At 35.7% G+C, this 20138-nt stretch overlaps 1 protein-coding gene across 1 annotated transcript in view; it reads right to left on the bottom strand.

The window, feature by feature from the left end:
- LOC145682956 (uncharacterized) overlaps positions 1 to 20138 on the bottom strand; it is a 737495-nt gene that overhangs the window by 223941 nt on the left and 493416 nt on the right. Inside the window, exon 10 of the mRNA XM_081754317.1 lies at positions 9891 to 9908. Coding sequence (XP_081610443.1) covers positions 9891 to 9908 — 18 coding nt within the window. The remainder of the gene's footprint in view (positions 1 to 9890; positions 9909 to 20138) is intronic.

Genomic DNA, 20138 nt, shown 5'->3' with positions numbered 1-20138 from the left:
AGATGGCATGTAGAATAATGAGTGCCGGGAATTAAGTATTGTTTGTTTGTTTGCTTGAGTTTAGCGTTCCACGGTTATGCCTTAATGGGCAAGGGAGATGTAGATACTAATTATAGTGGAATCCGAACCACTTTTATCGTTCAACAGTAATTCACCGGGAATTGGACCCGGTACCACAGAAGGCAGGCGTGCTAGCCACTAGACCAGGGGGGTGGAGTTGGTATTGCTTATAGCGGGCCATATTCTTTGTGAAGTTTTCCTAGGTAATGGATTTCTTTTTGAAAATGGGTTTAAAACAGGGGCGTCATTTAGGGAGGGCAGGGAGGGCAGGGCGGGGCATTTGACCCCCTGAGTTTGAGATGTATATAGATGTTATCATTAGCATAGTAGTAAATCAGTGAAAAACGCAAAATTTTACTTATATCAAGAGGTCTTGCCCCCCCCCCCAAAGCAAAATCTGAAATGACGCTCCTGGTTTAAACTATTAAAAACACTATGATAAAATGTAAAATATAGGGGAAGGGCGCCAAAAAGTCACTTTGCCCGTGTGAAAATTTGGCCTGCTCCGCCCCTGCGTACTTTCTGTATATTTTTTGGCCTTGCAGCTTGTGCGGTCCCCACGCCACATTGTTGCGGGGGCGCTATTTACGCCTACCCTTCGAACGTAATTCAATAACTGTTTAAGAAATTCTACCATCAGCGTGGAAACGGGAATATATTTTTCTAATAGTCCCATAGAACTTTCACTCAGAACGCCAGATGCAATTTTTCAGAGTGGGCTCTGGCTAAGTAGAAGGAAGATCTGTTTCCTAAGTAAGTTCCTTTCAGAAAGTTTGCTATTTCTTTAACAGTGATGTAAATAAACATACTCATCGTTATTAGCTCGACACCAAACCATCCTGGACAAATCCCTCTAGAACACTTTATTCTGCCTAATTTTATAAGCGACTCAACGGTGAAACACTTGTTAACGAAAACAATGCTGTGTATACACTACCTTGTTTCTGACAAAATATAAAGTGTTTTGTAATCTTTAGACACTTTTCCTATTCTTTTTGTCACCCTTGGTTATGTAGGGTGGCCTCGAACAAATAAAGAAGAGGTAATATTACAGTCAAGGGGCGCAATAAATATATTAGATATTTCTTTTGTTACCTAACCATAACGGCCTAGGGTCGTCTTCAGTAGAATAAAAAATGTTACGTGATATTCCATTCACGAAGGAGGAAAGGTTACTTTAAATATATTTCTTATTCATTTTGTCTACTCTGCTTGTCAGAAATTATACACTTTCTGTTGGACGGTGCTGAAAAGAGAGGGGGGGGGAAATAAAACTTCGTCCCCCCTCATACATTTTAAATTTTGTTACATGGTTGCTCAAATTATTACTAAAGAAAGCACTTTAAACCAAGATATCTAACGTTACATTATGTAAGGGTGGCATATTCAGGAATAATAATAATAATAATAATAATAATAATAATAATAATAATAATATTAATATTAATAATAATAATAATAATAATAATAATAATAATAATAATAAATGTCTTTGGAGAGCCGAAATTATGTGACACGAATCATTACATGTAGAGCTTTAAGATGAGTGGTCATAGGAGAGGAAAAAACAGGATTTTTCTCTCTCTGACTCTCTAACGTTAAGATTATGTGATGAAGGTAAGAAGCATCATCATTCTACAATAGGTTGCTTTTACGTAGAATATCTATTACTTGAGCTCTCCTCCTTCGGGCAACTTTGCTTATGTAGTAAATTCAAAACAATTTCAATTTAAGACAAATATTTATAGAGAAAATTAAACATTTAATAGGGAAATCTGTTATCAAAATATCCAAACACGTAGATAGAAGACTATGTAGTGAGAAACATTGTGAAACTATAAAATTCTCCAAATTAGAATTAACATTTACTGGAAAACATTCGTTATGCATCAGTGAGCACAGGGGAAATAATTACGAATCTGTTTGCAAACAAAAATTAGACACACTAATGCAAATGCGACGATATTTTCTCTCTCTCTCTCTCTCTTTTTTGTATCGTCATGTGTTTTACACATATGTTACAATTTGATTTTTTCCCAAATAAAAAATAAATAAAATAACCTTAGTGATAAAAATGACAACAGTACTTCCACGGGATTCGAACCGTCTACCTTCAGTATACAAACTCGTTGCTTTATCTAACTTTTTTTTTTTTAAGAAAATTTATTGTAACTCAAGAATCAATTACATTGAAGTGGTTATGCTTTTGTCACAAAGAAAGGAAGTTACTAGAACAATGAGTTGGCTATAAAATTTGCAAATAGCTTATTACGTACATCCTTTGCTAATTTGGAGTATTCTTTTTGTAAATACTGTACATAGAAGGCTCCCCCTGCTTCTAAGTTGGAATTAAAAATATATTTGACGGTCGTTCCTATATACCAATTGACACTATGTTGTTTACTAACGGGATAAAAACGATAATCAGGTCTTAAAACTATGCTAATATTTATATTGCGTTCCGAACTACGAGTAAGAATGGCTAAAAAGTGACGTAACTGAGACCAGATTTTTGTGGATTCCAGACATGTCGTGATTCTATGAATCAACGTATCTATATTGTTACATCTATTGCAAAGAGCATCAGGACTAAAACCATATTTGTTTCTCTTTTCTTTAGTATCAATAACGTTATGGACAATCATAAACCAGATAGATTTGCTGGCAACACACAAGGTCGAGTCATTGATATTGGCCCAAATATTGGACCAATTACACAAGCACTCATCTAACACAATTTTAGGTGGGACATATAATCTAGTCATTTTAAAAATATACAGCTTTTTACTACTTAAAGTTTTAAAATCAAAAAGCTGAGACAGATATATATAATCACACAAAACAGTTTCCAAGTACTTACAGCTTTGAGGGAGGTCAGCCATACACAGGGGTAGACTCCTGTCTGTTCGTGCTAATACGTAAGTGAGCAGTTGTTGTGTTACACTATTAGCTTCGTCTGTGTACAAGGTCATTGAGCGAGTAACATACAAACTTGCAGCTTTTTCTTGCACATTGAACAGACCGATGCCACCTTGTGAATGTAAACAACACATTACATCATATTTAACACGAAAGACCTGATGTTTCCATAGAAACCAACCACATAAACTTTGAATTTGTTTTCCTATGAGTTGAGGCATAGGTAATACATTTGCCAAATACCAGATTTTGCTTAAGAGATAAACATTTATAAATTTAGCTCTAGAATATAAACATAGATTTCTGGATTGATTTACATAACCTGAATGACGCAGTGTGTTTACAATATTCATATAGTTATGATCAATAGTGTGCATTATGTTTGAATAAAAGGTAATTCCTAAAATTTTGATACTGTCGGCCTGAGGGACGGTATCTATATCATTAAAATCAATACTATTGTTTATGTTTAACATATGTGATTTACAAACATTTAATCTAGCCCCAGATGCTACCTCATATTCACGAACACATTCCATCATGAGAGAATAATCTAGTTTAGAAGAGACAAAAACTGTTACATCATCTGCATAACTAGCCACCTTTATAGCAGGGTTAATAATATTTAGACCAGTTAGGCGGTCATTCATAGCATATAACAGGGGAGCAAGGCTAATAGCAAAACTCAACATTGAAAGGGGATCACCTTGTCTTATTGAACGTTTGATGGGAATGTTGTTGGATAGGTGACCGTTAACATTTAACTTCGTATGAGCGTCTTTATAAAAATATTTCATCCATGTAACAAATTGTTCATTAAAACCGAATTTTCTGAAAACAGACCATAAGTACGAGTGTTCAATATTATCAAAGGCATTTTTAAAATCTAAATTTATCAGAGCCGCTTTAAGAGCGCAATCATTACAAATAGTAATACTATCTCGAATAGTTAATAAAAGGTGATAGATGGTTTTCTGTTTAACAGCCACATATTGCAAATTTTGTAATAACTTATCCATGTAGTCCTGTAGTCTGTTTTTAATACATCTACTAAAAATTTTGATATCTGTATTAAGAAGGGATATAGGTCTATAATGGCTAACATGAGATGGTTGAGCAGTTTTAGGGATAAAGACCGTGACGGCTGTATTAGGGCGCTTGATAGTCTCTGAAGCAAAGAACCATTCATTTACAATCAATGTTAGTGTATCGCCCATTATATCCCAAAATTTAACATATAAACGGCCAGAGATAGAGTCGGGCCCAGGAGATTTTCCTTTTTTTGCAGCATTTACAGCTCTTTGTACTTCATTTTTAGTAAACGGAGCACATAAAATTTGATTGTCTTCATCATTTAGCACTGCAGGCACACTGTCAAGTAATTTATTTTCGCAGCCGGTAGCAGCAGCGACCCCAAATAACTGGTAGTAATAATCATACAGGGTGTTACGAATATTGTCCTGAGTAGTCTGAATGGAGCCTTGAGCATCTGTGAGTGACGTAATAAGTTTCCTCCGTCCACGTTTGGCTTCTGTTAACACATGTGTAAGAGAGCATTGTTCTTCTTCCGGAAACCCTGGAACTTTACTACGTAACCTAATCCCTTCCATTTTATGTTTATGGAATTGTAATAATTTGGCTTTGTATTTACGTACAGAGATAAGGGCCGAGCGATTTGTCATCGCTTCAGTTTGTGCCTCTAATAGACATCTATAATAGAAATTATAAAGTTTTCGCTTATCAGCATAAATTTCAGAGGAATACCACCTACAAAAGCTTCGGATTTTGTCCTTACAGTATTGATTCCACCACTCAATATATGTTTTAAACCACTTCTTTTGTTTAAGCCAATAAGCCCACTTTTTAGAAAAGAGCTGACAAAATGACTCATCATTGAGCAGACTTTCATTCATGTGATAATATCCCCGTCCCCGAGCAATCTTCTGGTCATTAATTTTAATTTCCATTATTAAACAGAGATGATCAGTGAAACACGTGGGATATCGGTATACAGCAACAACCTGGGATTTGAAGTTATCATTTACATAAATCCTGTCTATCCTTGAGCTCGAAGTTTTTGTAATAAATGTGTCCCCCCTTAAATCTGGGTGTTTGAAGTCCCACACATCTACCAAAGACAAATTCTTTACCAATTCATTTAAGGTAGGGCAATAATGGTAAGTTGGTTCTGTTGTGTGAGTTATACTTGAATTATGATCTCCGCCAAAGATAACATTATTTGGGCCACTAAAAAACGGCGCTACCTCATTTGCATAAAAATTATTCCGTTCTTTTCTATTATGGCTTCCACTGGGCGCATAAACATTGATTAGAGTTATATCATTAACCTGACCTTTGATAATTCGACCATTAGGATGTAATTCTACATTTGTAAGCGGGATGCCTTCTTTAACCAAAATTGCAGTACCAAGGCTATTATATGTACAATTATTATATACATTATATGATGGATGTACGTTTACAATCTTTGGACCAACTTCTTGGAGAAAAGCTACATCTATTTCAGATTTAAGTAGAAAGTCATTGAGAGCTTCAAGTTTGACTGGCGATTGTATTCCGTTGATATTTATAGTTGCTAGTTTTAAGATAGTACACATAAATATTGTTATAGAAAGTTGTCTAATGTTAGCAACACACTTCATAATACCACACCACTATTTGGCTGCAAGCACTGTGTTTCTGAATGTTTAGGTAGGAGTAGAAACTGTTGGTGACTCACCTGAAGAAGAAACTGCGGTATCAGGTAGATATTCCGTACTCACTAATTTAGCTACAGACGACCGGGTGATCCTAGGTGATACTTCTAAGGGTCCCTGATCCGTCTTCTTAGGTTGTTTTACTTGAGCTATAGCCGTTCCTGCTTTCTTCCGTTTCTTGTCTTGGGAGGCTTCCTGGGAATTCCGGGCATCAGATCCTTTTTTCCCACTAGGACAACTCACAGGAGGGAAAGGATGATCTTTTTCCTTGGACTGAACTGGGAAAATGGGACTTACAGAGGAAACTTCCGATACACTATAGATGCACTCTAGCTTCTGATCACCATCAACAACACTAGTGGAGGAGGAATCACTGTCTATCAAAAGCTTCTTTGTATCTTGTTCAATGACAACTTGATGTTCCCGTGGAAAATCTGACTCAGCCAATGAAGAAGTACCATGTAAAGCTGGAGGGGCTGCAGATGAGGTCCTGTCCTGACTATCACTAATATCCTTGGGAGAGACGTTTTCGTTAATTGCTCCAGAACATGGTCGGCTAGGAACACTGTCTTTTGGCACTATCGGAGTAGTGTTTAGAGAACGGCCCCGTATCACAGGGGTAGTAAGCTCAGTCATTAACTTTGGAAAGTCAACATCTGACGTTAAAGTAGGCAAATTAGCAGGTTTAACCACATTGATTTCTTGGGTTGGCGAAACCCGAGAGCGTTCCTTATCACTTTCAGTATGTTCTATGGTTGTTGTTGAAACAAAGGCCCGTTTTTGACGCTGAAAACATTGATCTTGTAAATGATCTCTAGATTGGCAGTAATAACAAGTACGGTCCTGACCGAAATAAGTTACTAGGAACTTCTGGTTACGAATATCCAGGAAGGATGGTATAGGTTTAAACAAATACATAGTCACGATCTTTCGTCCAGATCTAACTTTATAAATATGAGTATCGTCATAAATTTCGTCTTTTATACTTTTACACTCTCCATAGATAGACAAGGCACGCGTGACATCAGTATCACTATATTCCGTGGGAATAGCATGTATTCGCACATAGGTTAAAGGTCGATCAGCTAATTCTAAAGTCACTGGGTATGTTCCACTATCATCGTGAAATTTAACACTATCACCATGATCTCTTAACAATTTGTCACACAACAAGTCAGACAATAACTTAATATACACACATTTACGATAAATATCCAACTCAATACTTAGTATTTGTTCTTCCTTTAACTTAAACGTAGTTTGAATAAACTCATGGATTTTTATTGTGGACGGACGGTTAGGAATCGCACGAAATCCTAATTTTAATGTATTGACACGTTTGATAGACATTTTATAATTCTAAATAAACTCACTAGTCACCACTAAACTGAAATATATTATAATCAAGTCAGCGTAAATTCCAAGCAAACACAAAGTACACTGGGCGCATTCAATGCCTCTCGCACGATACGACACTGGACGGACGACCAGCGAAAGACGTGTTACCTCTTGGGCAGCTAACACGCGAGTCTATCTAACTGAGCTATTTGCTTTCTTACGTAAGCTGAACCTGTTCTACAGTAAAGCGATTTTTCATTACGATTGGGCTAACAATTCGTCTTTTTCCATAGGTAATTTCCACTATTTGCACTATCTATACGTTAATACTTAGCATAGATTCATATATTTGGAGTTCGCTGATAATGCACATAATAAGACATACTAGAAATATTTCGTTAAAATTTTCGTTTGTAGATCTAATCCACGCTTCTCTCAATGACATAGATGTCGCTGCTTCGTGTTGAACTGCAGAATTCCCTCGCGTTCTTGAAAATTTCCCACTTTAGCAGAGTTGGTAATTCTCGTGATTTCTGTCGATTTAATGTTTTTTGCTTCTAATTTCTTTATTTTAAGCTAATATCTAACACAAATATTAAAAACGGGTTTGTTATTTACCTGTCCTGCTGGGGAAACCTTCCGAAATTTCGAACATATAAAGAAAACGGAGATATTTTCAAAAAACTTCAAAATAAAGAGACGCGTCATTTATTTTGCTCATAGTAGTACATTACCTCCTGGAAAATTATTAGAAGAAGTTTTTCTTTTATAACTAAATTGTTCAGAATATGCTGTTTATCAGTCTGTAAAAAATGTCAAATATGTTCTTTATATATACTGTATTTTAAAATTACGTTACAATAAATTAATATTAAACGACATAAAAAAAATTTAAAAAAAAAACTTTTTATGTTATCCCGTCTCACAAAACTAAAAACATTTAAATATCCTATTTCTTTTTCCAGATTCCTTTCACAAGTGTATATCTTCCTACAGATAACAATATTTTAAAATCTTAAGTTATTGACATTAAATGTATTTATGTTCGCCATTATTAGTATCATTAATGATAATTAATAAAACTTGATTTAATCTTGTTCAACAAGAAAAGTTCTAGCCTATTTTCTGCTATTGTAATTATATATACTATTAAACTTATTTATTGAAGAAAATGATATAGTAGTGATATTTGCATACCTTTTGCTTCTCTTTTAGGTCAATTACACTTCGACTTGTTCAGAATAGATGTTTATCTCTTGTCAATGTATGGCTTGGATGAGGCGTAACGACGGATAGAAAGGGTCATTTTCCCTTCACTATATATTCAGAATTGATGGGGATAGAAAAATCAAATCTTCCTTGAACGTTCTCTTCGTGTGTATTTTGGGAGAAAAAAGACTTGTAAAATTTTATTTTGTAATAGGGAGAAATGTTATTGAACTAATTGCCTTTTCCTGCCAAATTTTTGCTATGATATCTAAGCTGAAGATTACATATATTTTAATCATATAAGTAAGACTGTGGAAAATTATTCAATGCTGTTCCTCCAACAATCACTACTTTTGAGAAAATGTGATTGAGATGTACAAACTCTGAATTTAGGAATAGGAGGAAATTATTGCTTTTACGCAGTTTACAAATCACTGGACATGTTGCAGTAAAAACAATGAAAGTACGACGGATGTTCAGAAAGTACAATACGTTTTAGCCTATCGCGGCATTTAGCGGGTATAGAGTCGCCTCCTTGGTGCCTAAACGTTACCACACTCAGTACACATTCATTTCTGATAGCGTGAGAACTATGACGCTTTTCCTCTGCTTTCAGTGGCGTGTTCCAATGTGCGCTGCAACAGGAAATCCCTCCTCTTGTGAGCTCTGGTCTGTGATTAGACTGTTGTTGCAAATAATTGAAGCTCATCGCAAATTGCGTCAAGTGTAGGAACATAGAATAATGAGTCAAGAACGAATGCAGCAATGCCACACACGGCCAAACGTACCCGATAGCTCTTGGAGAGTTTTGGATTGGGAGATATTCGACCACGAAGCATACAGTCCCGATTTAGGGCCGAGAGACTACCACGTCTTTTCAGCTATGACGTTTTTGATACTGACAGTGAACTGTATACCGCTGTAACCCACTGGTTGAAACCGTAGGGGCCAGAGTTCTTTCACGACTGTATTGAAAGATCTCTGTTACGGTATAATAACTGCTTTAATTTGCACGGCGACCATGTGGAAAAATGGCTTACGTTTGTGCCTTTGAAATACATATAATACCATTTGCTTTTCTCATTCTATTACTTTTATTCATTTGAAATCGTCTATTACCTTCTGAACAACCCTCATAAGGAAAGAAAAATATATAAAAGAATATAATAATTACTAATTACAAATGTCTTTCTTGAACAATAATTTATGGGTAACGCAGAATTTAAAGGTATTGTCTTTTTCGCTCGGTATTTTGACATTTATAGTTTCGCAAATTTCATAAGGAATATTCAGAGTGTAATATAATAACGAAACATTTCTACTCATTTATAAAGTGTGTATAAAGCTGAGTTTCAGGGAACGTTAGACGAAAATGTACAAGCTCTCAATATTTTTTTATTTTTTTAATAAATATAACAGTTCGTTATTTTTAAAATAAAGCAAACATTAAAGAAGTTCCACTGGCATTTCAGATTAAGGCTAACATTGAATTATGCTAAATTCTATATCTATGTGTGAAAAAATTATTTCCTTTGACTTAGGAGTACCACAGGAAAACTACCTCATCTTGCTTGTCATTAATACTTATTATGCTATAAGTACCAGGATTTAGAAGGAGGAAAGTAAACAAAGTGAGAAGATACTCACTTGAAGATACTCCTGGCCCTGAAATGCATAATATATATATAAATAAAGAATCGTATATAATTCGTATAATTTTCTACAGCACTAGTAGACAAAGACATTTTCCTCTATTAAAGTAAATTTATTATTCTTAATGAAAAATGTCAATTTGTGAAATTTGAAAAGTGAATAAGAGAAAATTACTGTTTAGCCCCCTTTTGGTGAATAAACACAAACGTTCCTTCTCTTTATTGGATATTCTATGTTCTCTAGAATTTTCCAATGGCACTGGTCTACAGTGGATTTTTTTACAGAAACGAAAGTAGCCAATCTTTATAGATTTCGATGCGTTGAACATGATTATCACAGTTATAATTAGCTGGTATTCAGGGTTGCCAGTAAATGTGGAATATACCTTAAAAATTCACGTTTTTCACATTTATTTTGTTAGTTTTTATTCAGAAACGTATAATTACGTCCCTATTTATCGTTGCGGAATGTGTTATACCTCTTTCTATTCGTCGACGACCGTACGTTCTGAAAATTTAACAATCATTTCGGTAACCGGTACAGTTGGGAAATTATATACACATGTATTCGAAAATACTCCTTTTTTAAAGAAAAATCCGACTTTTTATTTTTTGCCGGCAACCATGCAACAGTAAAATTATAATTTATATTTGAAAAGTAACCTGTGAATATTGGAAATGTTTTCTGCAAATGTCGTCATGATCCAAGCGACTGAACTGTGAAAAAAATATTATCACTTCTACCGAAATGCCGAAATTTTACATACCTTTACAACATGTTCATTAAAAATGTGATATTGAACTTCGTATGCCTAACAGAACTATAGGACAATACATTCAGACAATGTAACTATCATTTCGGTAGTCTGTACTGGGGTGTGCAATACATAACTGGATAAAATGCTGGAAAAGTTATTTTAAGACTGGTGACATTATGTGCCATCAAGAAGACCGAACTGAGAATAAATATTATCCTTTGAACTGAAATACCGCAAATTTTCCTTGTCTACTACATTTTTGGCAAAAAAAAAATAAATAAATTGATCCTCGGGCCTTTGTTATTGCTGCACAAAAGTAAATTGTAAACACATTTATTGCCTAGGATAAATGAATGCACTCACCTTCAATGAATGCGCCGTTTCTTTGCCTTCCTCTTGTAGGTTGCGTCTGGAGCATCCCTCTGTAGCGTCCAGCAGAAGTCAGTCAACATTCCAGCTGTCCACCGACTCGTGTTCCATGAGAGAAATAACCCTGTGAAATCTCTCGCCGTGTTCACCACTGAAAGCACCACACTTCTCTGGAAAGACATCGCGGCGTGAATGAAGAAAGTGCATTTTCAGTGTCATGTTGCAGGCAATGTTTTGATAAGCATGAATTAATTCTACAAACAAGGTCCCTGTAATTGTCGGCTCTCTTGTTTCCCAAGAACAATGTGGCCAAATTACGGAAATAACACCACGCATGCAGCTGATCAGGGGTTAGAGTGGCTTCAAAGTCAGGGTCATTTAGGAGCTGGCATATCTGTGGACCAATGAATATTCCCTGTTTGATCTTATCTGTACTTAATCGTGGAAACGTCGTGCACAAATATTCGAATGCTGCTTCATTCCTGTTCACTGCCTTTACAAACGCTGCCATAAGTCCCAACTTAATATTCAGTGGTGGGAGAACAATTTTCTGAAGGTTCATTAGAGGTTCATTGACAATATTTTTTGAGCCAGGAATCAGAACTGCTCTTAAGGTCACTTCTCTTGTGTATAATGTTTATCTCTTGCGCGACTGTCCCATTCACATATATAACAACAATACTTAGTATAACCTCCTTGCAAACCTAACAAAATCGAAATTACTTTGAAATCTCCACATATTAGCCATTCATACTGATTTTAACTAATGACGCGTAGAACAGATTTCAACGTAGTGACGTTTCTTTCGTTAAAGCAGCATATGCGACAGGGATGGACGGTCTTTCGCTATTATTATGTAACAATACACCCCTCACGCTTGTTTTGGAACCATCTATGAATAGTCTCCGCTCCTCCGGTTTGTATGAAATATGTAGGTCATGAAACAAACCTTCAACATCTCTGCAGAATGTAATGTCACCTTCAATACTGAAATGGCTCTCAAGTTCTTCTGCCGATTCCGAAAAACTGACACTCGCACTCTTGCAGCTAGAAGGTTCCACTGCTGCAGTTGTGAGGCTAACACTTAAGCTTTGCACTTCGGGAGGTCTAAATCCCTAATCAGATCACTGAGTTCACGTTGTGTGTGTGTTTCGCTAGATGCAGATGGCGTAAATGAACGATCAACAACACTGGGGGATGGATGCACTTCTTCGGCTGGGTGTGTAGGATCAGCATTCTCGCTATCACTGCTTGATGTTCTTGTGTTTTGGTGGAACAGGAACTGACAGTTCTTGTAAATGAGATACAGGGCGACTTACACATGGGATGTCAGGGTATTCGATATTTCTATTCCTTTGGGTATTGGTTCCGTTCTTCAAGGGCGGTGTCATACAAAAATAGCAATTAGACACATGATTTGCGGGTTCACGCCAAGCTTCATGGGGACGTTTTTCCCACGCATCCAAGCATTTAGTACGGAAGAACACGACGTACAACACACGTGTGGAGGCCAAGATTTGTCCTTGTCTCCCACTCGACAACCGAAACACAATGAATAGGTTTTCCTTACTGCATCAGTAAGGGGTCGCTTTCTATTACCACAAATAGCGTCTGCACAAATATAACAAAAATATAACAAATCAGGATTGATCTTGCAGGTGTGGGGTATTTTCATGAAAACCAACACTCGTTCAAATAACACAAACACTCACAGTTTAATTCAAATACTTTACTGTATACGCATTCACCACCAACCACCACTCAACCAAGAAACATTACAGTACAGTAAAAGAGAGCGCGGACACACACACGCACGCCGCCAACAAATTTCAGCCTGTCGAATGATCAGGTGATTGGATCGTGGGCACATGAGTGAGTATTACGTATTGTTGCCAGATCCAAACGACGGCAGCAAAACCGTTGTTGCACTTCTTTGAATATTGCTATTATAACAACAACGCAATTCATTTGTTCCCTAAGTACGTTTGACATTTACCTCTTCGAAATTTCTTGACAATACGGTCATCCCATGGGAAAAACATTTTTTGTGTGGATGTAAATAGAAAATAAATTGTTGGTGTCAACGTATATTTTATGATTATATTTATCCAAGGATTCCCAGTGCAGTTATCTTTTGCAGGATTGCCAGCTGTAGGCAGAAAAAAGTCGGAATTTTCCAGAAAGGGAATTTTTCGTGCAATATTTCAGTACATAAAATCCCCAACCCCAGTACAGACTACCGATATGATAGTTACATTGTCTGAATGTATTGCCCTATCGTTCTGTTCGGCATACGGAAGTCAATATTACATTTTTAACCTGATACACCCTGAATTATTTTGTGTCAGTTCTTTTGTTAATTTATACTTGAATAGGTCAATTGGGCTTCATACATCGCAGAAATACCATTTGACCTCAGAAAATAATTTTGGTGCCCATATATATGGTGCGTCCATATGGTCATGCTAGGCGTTCATGATATATAAATGCAGTAAATGACACTATAGTAGGGTTCAAATTTGCCTTTTTCTTACCTTCTTTTTACGCAAACTTATTCCTAGTATCTTGGGAAAATGACAGCAATACTGTATTTAATACTTCTTAGTATGAGAGTTGGAAAAGCAGGAAACACAAAGACCAACTTCGCATTTTACACATACTGTGGGCCCCACTGATGAACAATTTTCTCCAGCACAGCTACTTTTCTTGCCAGGAACAGGAATAACTAAGTGTCCAGTGCCATCAAATCTTCTGAATCTGATATTCTGTTTCTAGAGAAACTCAGTCTGGATACAACTGGACGTCCAGCACCTCTTGGAGACGAACCAAATGCAAGTAAATAATACTGAGCAATTTCTCTTCTGGATTCTAGTTGACTCAACGTTGAAGTAGCATTGAGAGATACCTGCTATGTATTGTAAATTGATATATCCAATAGCTAAGTGAAAATCGACCACCACCATTTCTTTCCCCTAATACGAATTCTGTAGTCTTTTATGTTCCTATCCATTCGATCTGTGGCACCCATAAATGTATTGTATACCCAATCATACGTGGTCGAGTTACTGCGATCCCTCTCTTGGCTTATCTGGTATATTATTTTACAGTTCTTAGTGGGAAAGCACCCTAAACAATGGATGCGACTGTGACTTCTGAATTATCAATCCAATTTGAAATGATTTTTCCATCTTCACTGCCTCTATGTTCGTAATAACCTCTTTTCTGCTTCTTGAATTCAGATGACATTCAGAAATTGCATTCTTTGAGAATTCTGGTTTCAAGCATAATACCAGTTCCAGCATATGCATTAGACTTTCGTTGTCACAGAATTGATATGCTTGTGAAAAGATTGTCAAAATACAAACTGAATGGTAATTTTATCTATCATACGTAGCAGAGGGGCGCCTGCTTTTCCAAATTTTTGTTCATATTCTGTAATGTACATTGTAAATGTTTCCCTTGATACACATCAAAGTTCATAGGTATCCATTTGGACTATTCAGCACCAAACCTTATATCCAAAACGCACAGGTTTTCCTTTCACAAATTGTTTGCAACCATGTCTGCCATAATATGCTTTCATCACTTCATCAAAATTTAACGTCTGCGTTGGAACGAAATGTTTTATGCAATTACTTTTGAATTTATTCATTAGTGAGCGTAGTTTCCAAAGTTAATATGATTCACTCGCCTTGTTGTCTACAAAATGCAAAAGCCTGATTATATGAAAAAACCTATTCCTTCTAATTGCATTGTGTAAAATTAAATTTCTCATATTAGTCCCACAATCCCAATACTATCTCTTGCCCGGAAATGTATTTTACCCTGACAAATAAAAACACCCTAAAATAATTTCAAATTTTCTTTAGAGGCATTCGGATCTGTCAAGTTTTTAAACAGAGCATACTGTACTTCTGGATTTCATATACAAATAGCTAAATCGCATATATCTTCATCAAAGAAAAGCTCAAAAAGTTCAACAGATTTGAAATCTCTATATTTAGAGTAATCTCTCTCAAGCAATACAGCCAGTGAATTGTTCATATTGTTTTGTGTGTCCAGTTTTCCCTCTCACAGTGCTTCCGCATCCGTTTCTTTGAAATATTATTTTCCTTCTCCTCGATGTTCTCTCTCCCTTGTTCCAAATACTCTCCCACCCCTCAATCCCCCAAATGCTGTCGGTGGAGAATACTACTTCCGCCAAAGCATTTAGTTGTCTCCCACTCAAGTTGTCCATCAAACCGCCCACATCTTGGGCTGCCGAGTCCTCGTCAGATAGGATTCTGTAGTTCAATAAATATGCACTTATATCTATGCACTCGTCCTTCATCTAGTTTCTGAAGATCTCCCTATACTTCATGCACTGTTAAGTACCTAGAAATGTACAACGATAACGTTGTATGTTTCATTAGCAATCTGTGCCCATTTACAGAAAGGAATCAGAGGCGAATTATGTGAGCAGTATAATGTATAAAGAAAAGAAAGATATATATTGAAATTTTGAGATATTATTTGTGTAATCAGTAACAAAAATAAGTGTTGGTGTTACTATAGCAACGACATAAATAACTGTACTAATACGTAGACATCTTGACTAGAAAGGAAGTGTGTGTATGAAGGTATAAATATTCTATTGTATGAGTAGAAAAGTTGATTATATACGCTTCGCTTGGTCAAATATTAAAAGCCAGATAAGAAAGTGTAAAACACGTTGAGAATTATTTTTGAAGACTAAAATAACGAACCAAGGACCTTACAAAAATTGGGGTCTCACCACGGGAGTTGTATAAGTGTCGTTTCGAAGATTAGTAAAAACGGCATTTCAACACAACCTTAATATTACTTTATTGCGAAATGAAAAAATAATTAAGCGAAATATGAACATGAGTACTGAAAGTAATAAAATGATTGGTGAACAGAATGTATATCCCAAATCAACTCCGAGTGACAATTTGGCTGATATTCTAAAAAATTTGGGCCAACAGTTGAAAAATGAGGCTCAGCAAATGAAAAACCAGTACGAGCAAATCAATGTTCAAATGCGACACCAGTCAGAGCAGATGAAAAACCAATCTGAACAAGTTCAAGAAAAATTGGACCAGAAATTAACCCAGTTAGCCCAGGACTTTGATGAAAAATTAGTGAAATTAAGCCAACGTAATGAAGACAGATGGGAGCATGTGTATCAACAGCTAAATCAGATCAACCTCCAGGTGACGGAAAAATTCGAGAAATACGAAGAGAAGATAGAAAAGGTGGTACAAAGAAGTACAGAAATAGAAGAATCCATGGATGTTTTTAAAATCAAGTATCGACGTCCATGAAAATCACATTAAAGTACTGCGAGATGAAGTTAATTTCATCAAAGAAGGATGTATTCCCGGAACTTCATTCCAGGATACCGAAGGGGCGAGTCATCATATAGCCACAGGTTGGGTACCTGATCATCCTCCGAGAACAACATTGGAATTAGAGGGATCATCCAGCGGTGCAGAGAGTAGTGACAGAGAAGAACAAGTGAGACAAATATCCAAGCGCCGACACATCTCCAGTAGAGGTTCGAAGATATCCACAGGTAATCGGTTGCGGTTTAGCGAAGTAAAGTCGCTCACCAAGTTTAGTGGTGTGTCAGGAGATATACCTGCTAGGTCATTTCTCGAAACATTCCAAGATGAATGCGAGCTCATCGGTGTAAATGAGTCTCAATACTTAAAATTATTACCGCATATCTTGTTGCCACCTTGCCTAACGTGCTTTAAGGCTATTATAGGTAGTATGCATTCGTATTCAGATTTTAAAAATGCTCTTTTGTCAAACTACGAAAACGATTTTATGGTAGCAAATAGAGATGCTGTTTTGAGAACGAACCACTACAATCCTAAGTTACTCCGTAGTATTACCGAATTTGTAGTGTCGACATATCATGAGCTAACATCATTAAATCCTAACCATCTTGAATCACGAATTATAGCTTCAATTAGGATCTTATTGCCATTTAGATTACAACAGTTGCTAATGTCAGCTCAGTGCATTAATTTCAATCACTTAATTATGCTCACTAAAAGTTATGAGAGTCAATCTGCAATTCAAAATAACAATAAAATGCAGGATAGAGGTCAGGGTAATTATGCACGTAATCAAGCACAATATGTATCTGTACGTAATGTAGATATACAACCTGCAAATGATTCTAATGTTCGTAGCCTGAATAATAGAATGAATAGTTATACCGGTACCGGAAATCAAACGCAACCTAACTATAGAAATGGAGCTAGGAATTTCAGAAACAACAACAGGAATTTCAGTAGGAATAATAGTTATCGCCGATTCTCACAAAACCAATTTGCAGATGGCAGGAATTTCGTAAACAGGACCAAAATATGGTATCATCTTATGAAAGCCAGGCACGTACACAAGATTGTGATATACAATGTTCCTTAAATGAACCCTTCGAACGTATAACTTGAACTGACAAAAAGGCGTCCGACGGATTTGTATTAATTTGAACTTTGCTTACGTCTATGGTTAATGTGTTCTTCGTTCAATTTATTATTAAAATGTACGTTGAAAACATATGTAATTATGAAATCTTTTGATTATGGGTAAAACTCATTATTTACGGAATGCTGACGAAGTTAATTTATGGTGGTTAACTGAAAATATTACTGAATAGCTTCAATTGAGGAAATGTTTGATGTTTGCGTTTCATGTCTTTTGCAAAGTTATCTTATAATTACTTATTTGAATATTATGAATATTTGAAAGATCACAATTTTAATGTAAACTTATGAAAGTAATGACAGATATATAAGATAAATGCACCTTATTATATGGAAAGAATAAGAATAATGAATATCGAATCTCTTAATTTCTAAAAGTTTATTAATGTATTAAATGAGAACAATCAATGCGTTTATATGTTCCAACTTTGTTGACTTCTGATCCTATCAATATTTAATATTATGAAGATCCTTTGTTTTTTAAATAGTGTTATTTGTATATGAAAGAAAAGTTAATTTTGTACCTTAGAAGAAAACTACCAGTTAGGTTTAATTTGTGAATAGCCTTACTTATGATAATTGGTAATGCGTCGTTATTAATATTGAGATATAATGACAGATATGAAAATGTGTTATATTATAGTATATTATATATAAATGGAAAAGTAGAATATGTATATTAAAGGTGATATTATATATATGAGGGCTATTGGAAAGATAAATGTTTCATGGTATTTAACCCAGGGTTATTTCCTTCATAGCAAAACTATTATGGAAGTCCCGTTCGAGGCAACATCTACAACGATAACGTTGTATGTTTCATTAGCAATCTGTGCCTATTTACAGAAAGGAATCAGAAGCGAATTGTGTGAGCAGTATAATGTATAAAGAAAAGAAAGATATATTGAGATTTTGAGATATTATTTGTGTAATCAGTAACAAAAATAAGTGTTGGTATTACTATAGCAACGACATAAATAATTGTACTAATACGTAGACATCTTGACTAGAAAAGAAGTGTGTGTATGAAGGTATAAATATTTTATTGTATGTGTAGAAAAGTTGATTATGTACGCTTCGCTTGGTCAAATATTAAAAGCCAGATAAGAAAGTGTAAAACACGTTGAGGATTATTTTTGAAGACTAAAATAACGAACCAAGGACCTTACAAATGTGAGGGAACATTTTTTCTTCGAACGGAAAAATTATGATTTGCCAAGCCTTATTGCTACTACGAAAGCGTAGGTGACCATGTGGTACCATGAACGATTCCTGGCTCTGCACAACGTTCAGGTTCGTTTCTTAATACAATACATAATTTACCTCAACACCTGACTTTTTTCTGAATAAAAAACACAATAATTGGAAATATGTTAACAACAATGTAAAGATCAAATAAACTCTCACCTTTTAGTATGTGACCTTGTTGCAATTAAAGAAGCAGCGAAATCTTTAGATGAACGTGACTATACACTACACAAGCAAACCTCACGATTGTTGCTAAAATCATTTTAAACACATCATTGTCTGAGAGCTAACAGCGGTACATGTGACCTTTGTCAAACTAAGTAAAGGAAAACAACTTGAAGGTCATCACACGCAATGTGACCGTATGGTAACGCTAGGATAAACCAGGTTGTAAAGGTATGTAAAATTTCGGCATTTCGGTAGAAGGAGTAATATTTTTGCACACTTTCGGCTCGCTTCGATCATGACGACATTTGCAGAAAACATTCCCAATATTGACAGGTTACTTTTCAAATATGAATTATAATTTTACTGTTGCAGGGTTGCCAGTAAAAAATTAAAAAATCGTATTTTCCTCTAAAAACAGGGATATTTTCGAATATATGGGTATATAATTTACCAACGGTACCGGTTACCGGAACGATTGTTAACTTTTCAGAAAGTATGGTCATCGACAAATACAAAGAGGTACAACACATTCCGCAACGATAAATAGGGACGTAATTATACATTCCTGAGTAAAAGCTAACAAAATGAATATCTATTTAGTCAATTAGTGTGAAATGTCTTGTAATTGCCGCTAAAAGGTATGCGTCCTGAAATCTGGAATGTTAGTTTGGTAACACATTGCTTAAGGAGGGCAGACGGGGCATAGAATAAGCAATTTGATATTTATAAATGAAAATCCAAAATTTATCCTGGAAATGTCCATGACCGCAGATTAATAACAAATTACTTGGAATTCCGGTGCTCCTTGCATATGCCAGTAATTCACATGGGACAACAACCCCTTCCAAAAATGAAAAAGTTACCATATATATCCTTCTCAGGTACATATCGGAAGATGGTTTCTTCTATTAGGCCGCGCCTAAATTCCTTCCGAATGCGATTGCGAATGCGAATGCGAATGCTAACTGCGAATTCATGTGTCTCTACTAAATCCGAAGTTGTACGAATGCTAATCAAGTTGCAATGTCTCTTTCAGAGCTTCAATGTGAAACAGTTTTGCGTGAAAATTCGTACCTTAAAGTCTTGAGAACATAAGGGAGACGAATGTGGATAAATGACATACTTTTATCAAGAAATGAGGATTGAGAATTTAACTTACTGACTCAGCTACAGCAACAAGAAGAAAAGTTTTTCGAGTAT

Source organism: Thermobia domestica, chromosome 4, assembly GCF_964235325.1.
Source record: "Thermobia domestica chromosome 4, izTheDome1.hap1.1, whole genome shotgun sequence".
NCBI lineage: Eukaryota > Metazoa > Arthropoda > Insecta > Zygentoma > Lepismatidae > Thermobia > Thermobia domestica.
Note: the sequence above shows the minus strand (reverse complement) of the source record. Positions and strands in the feature narration are given on the sequence as shown.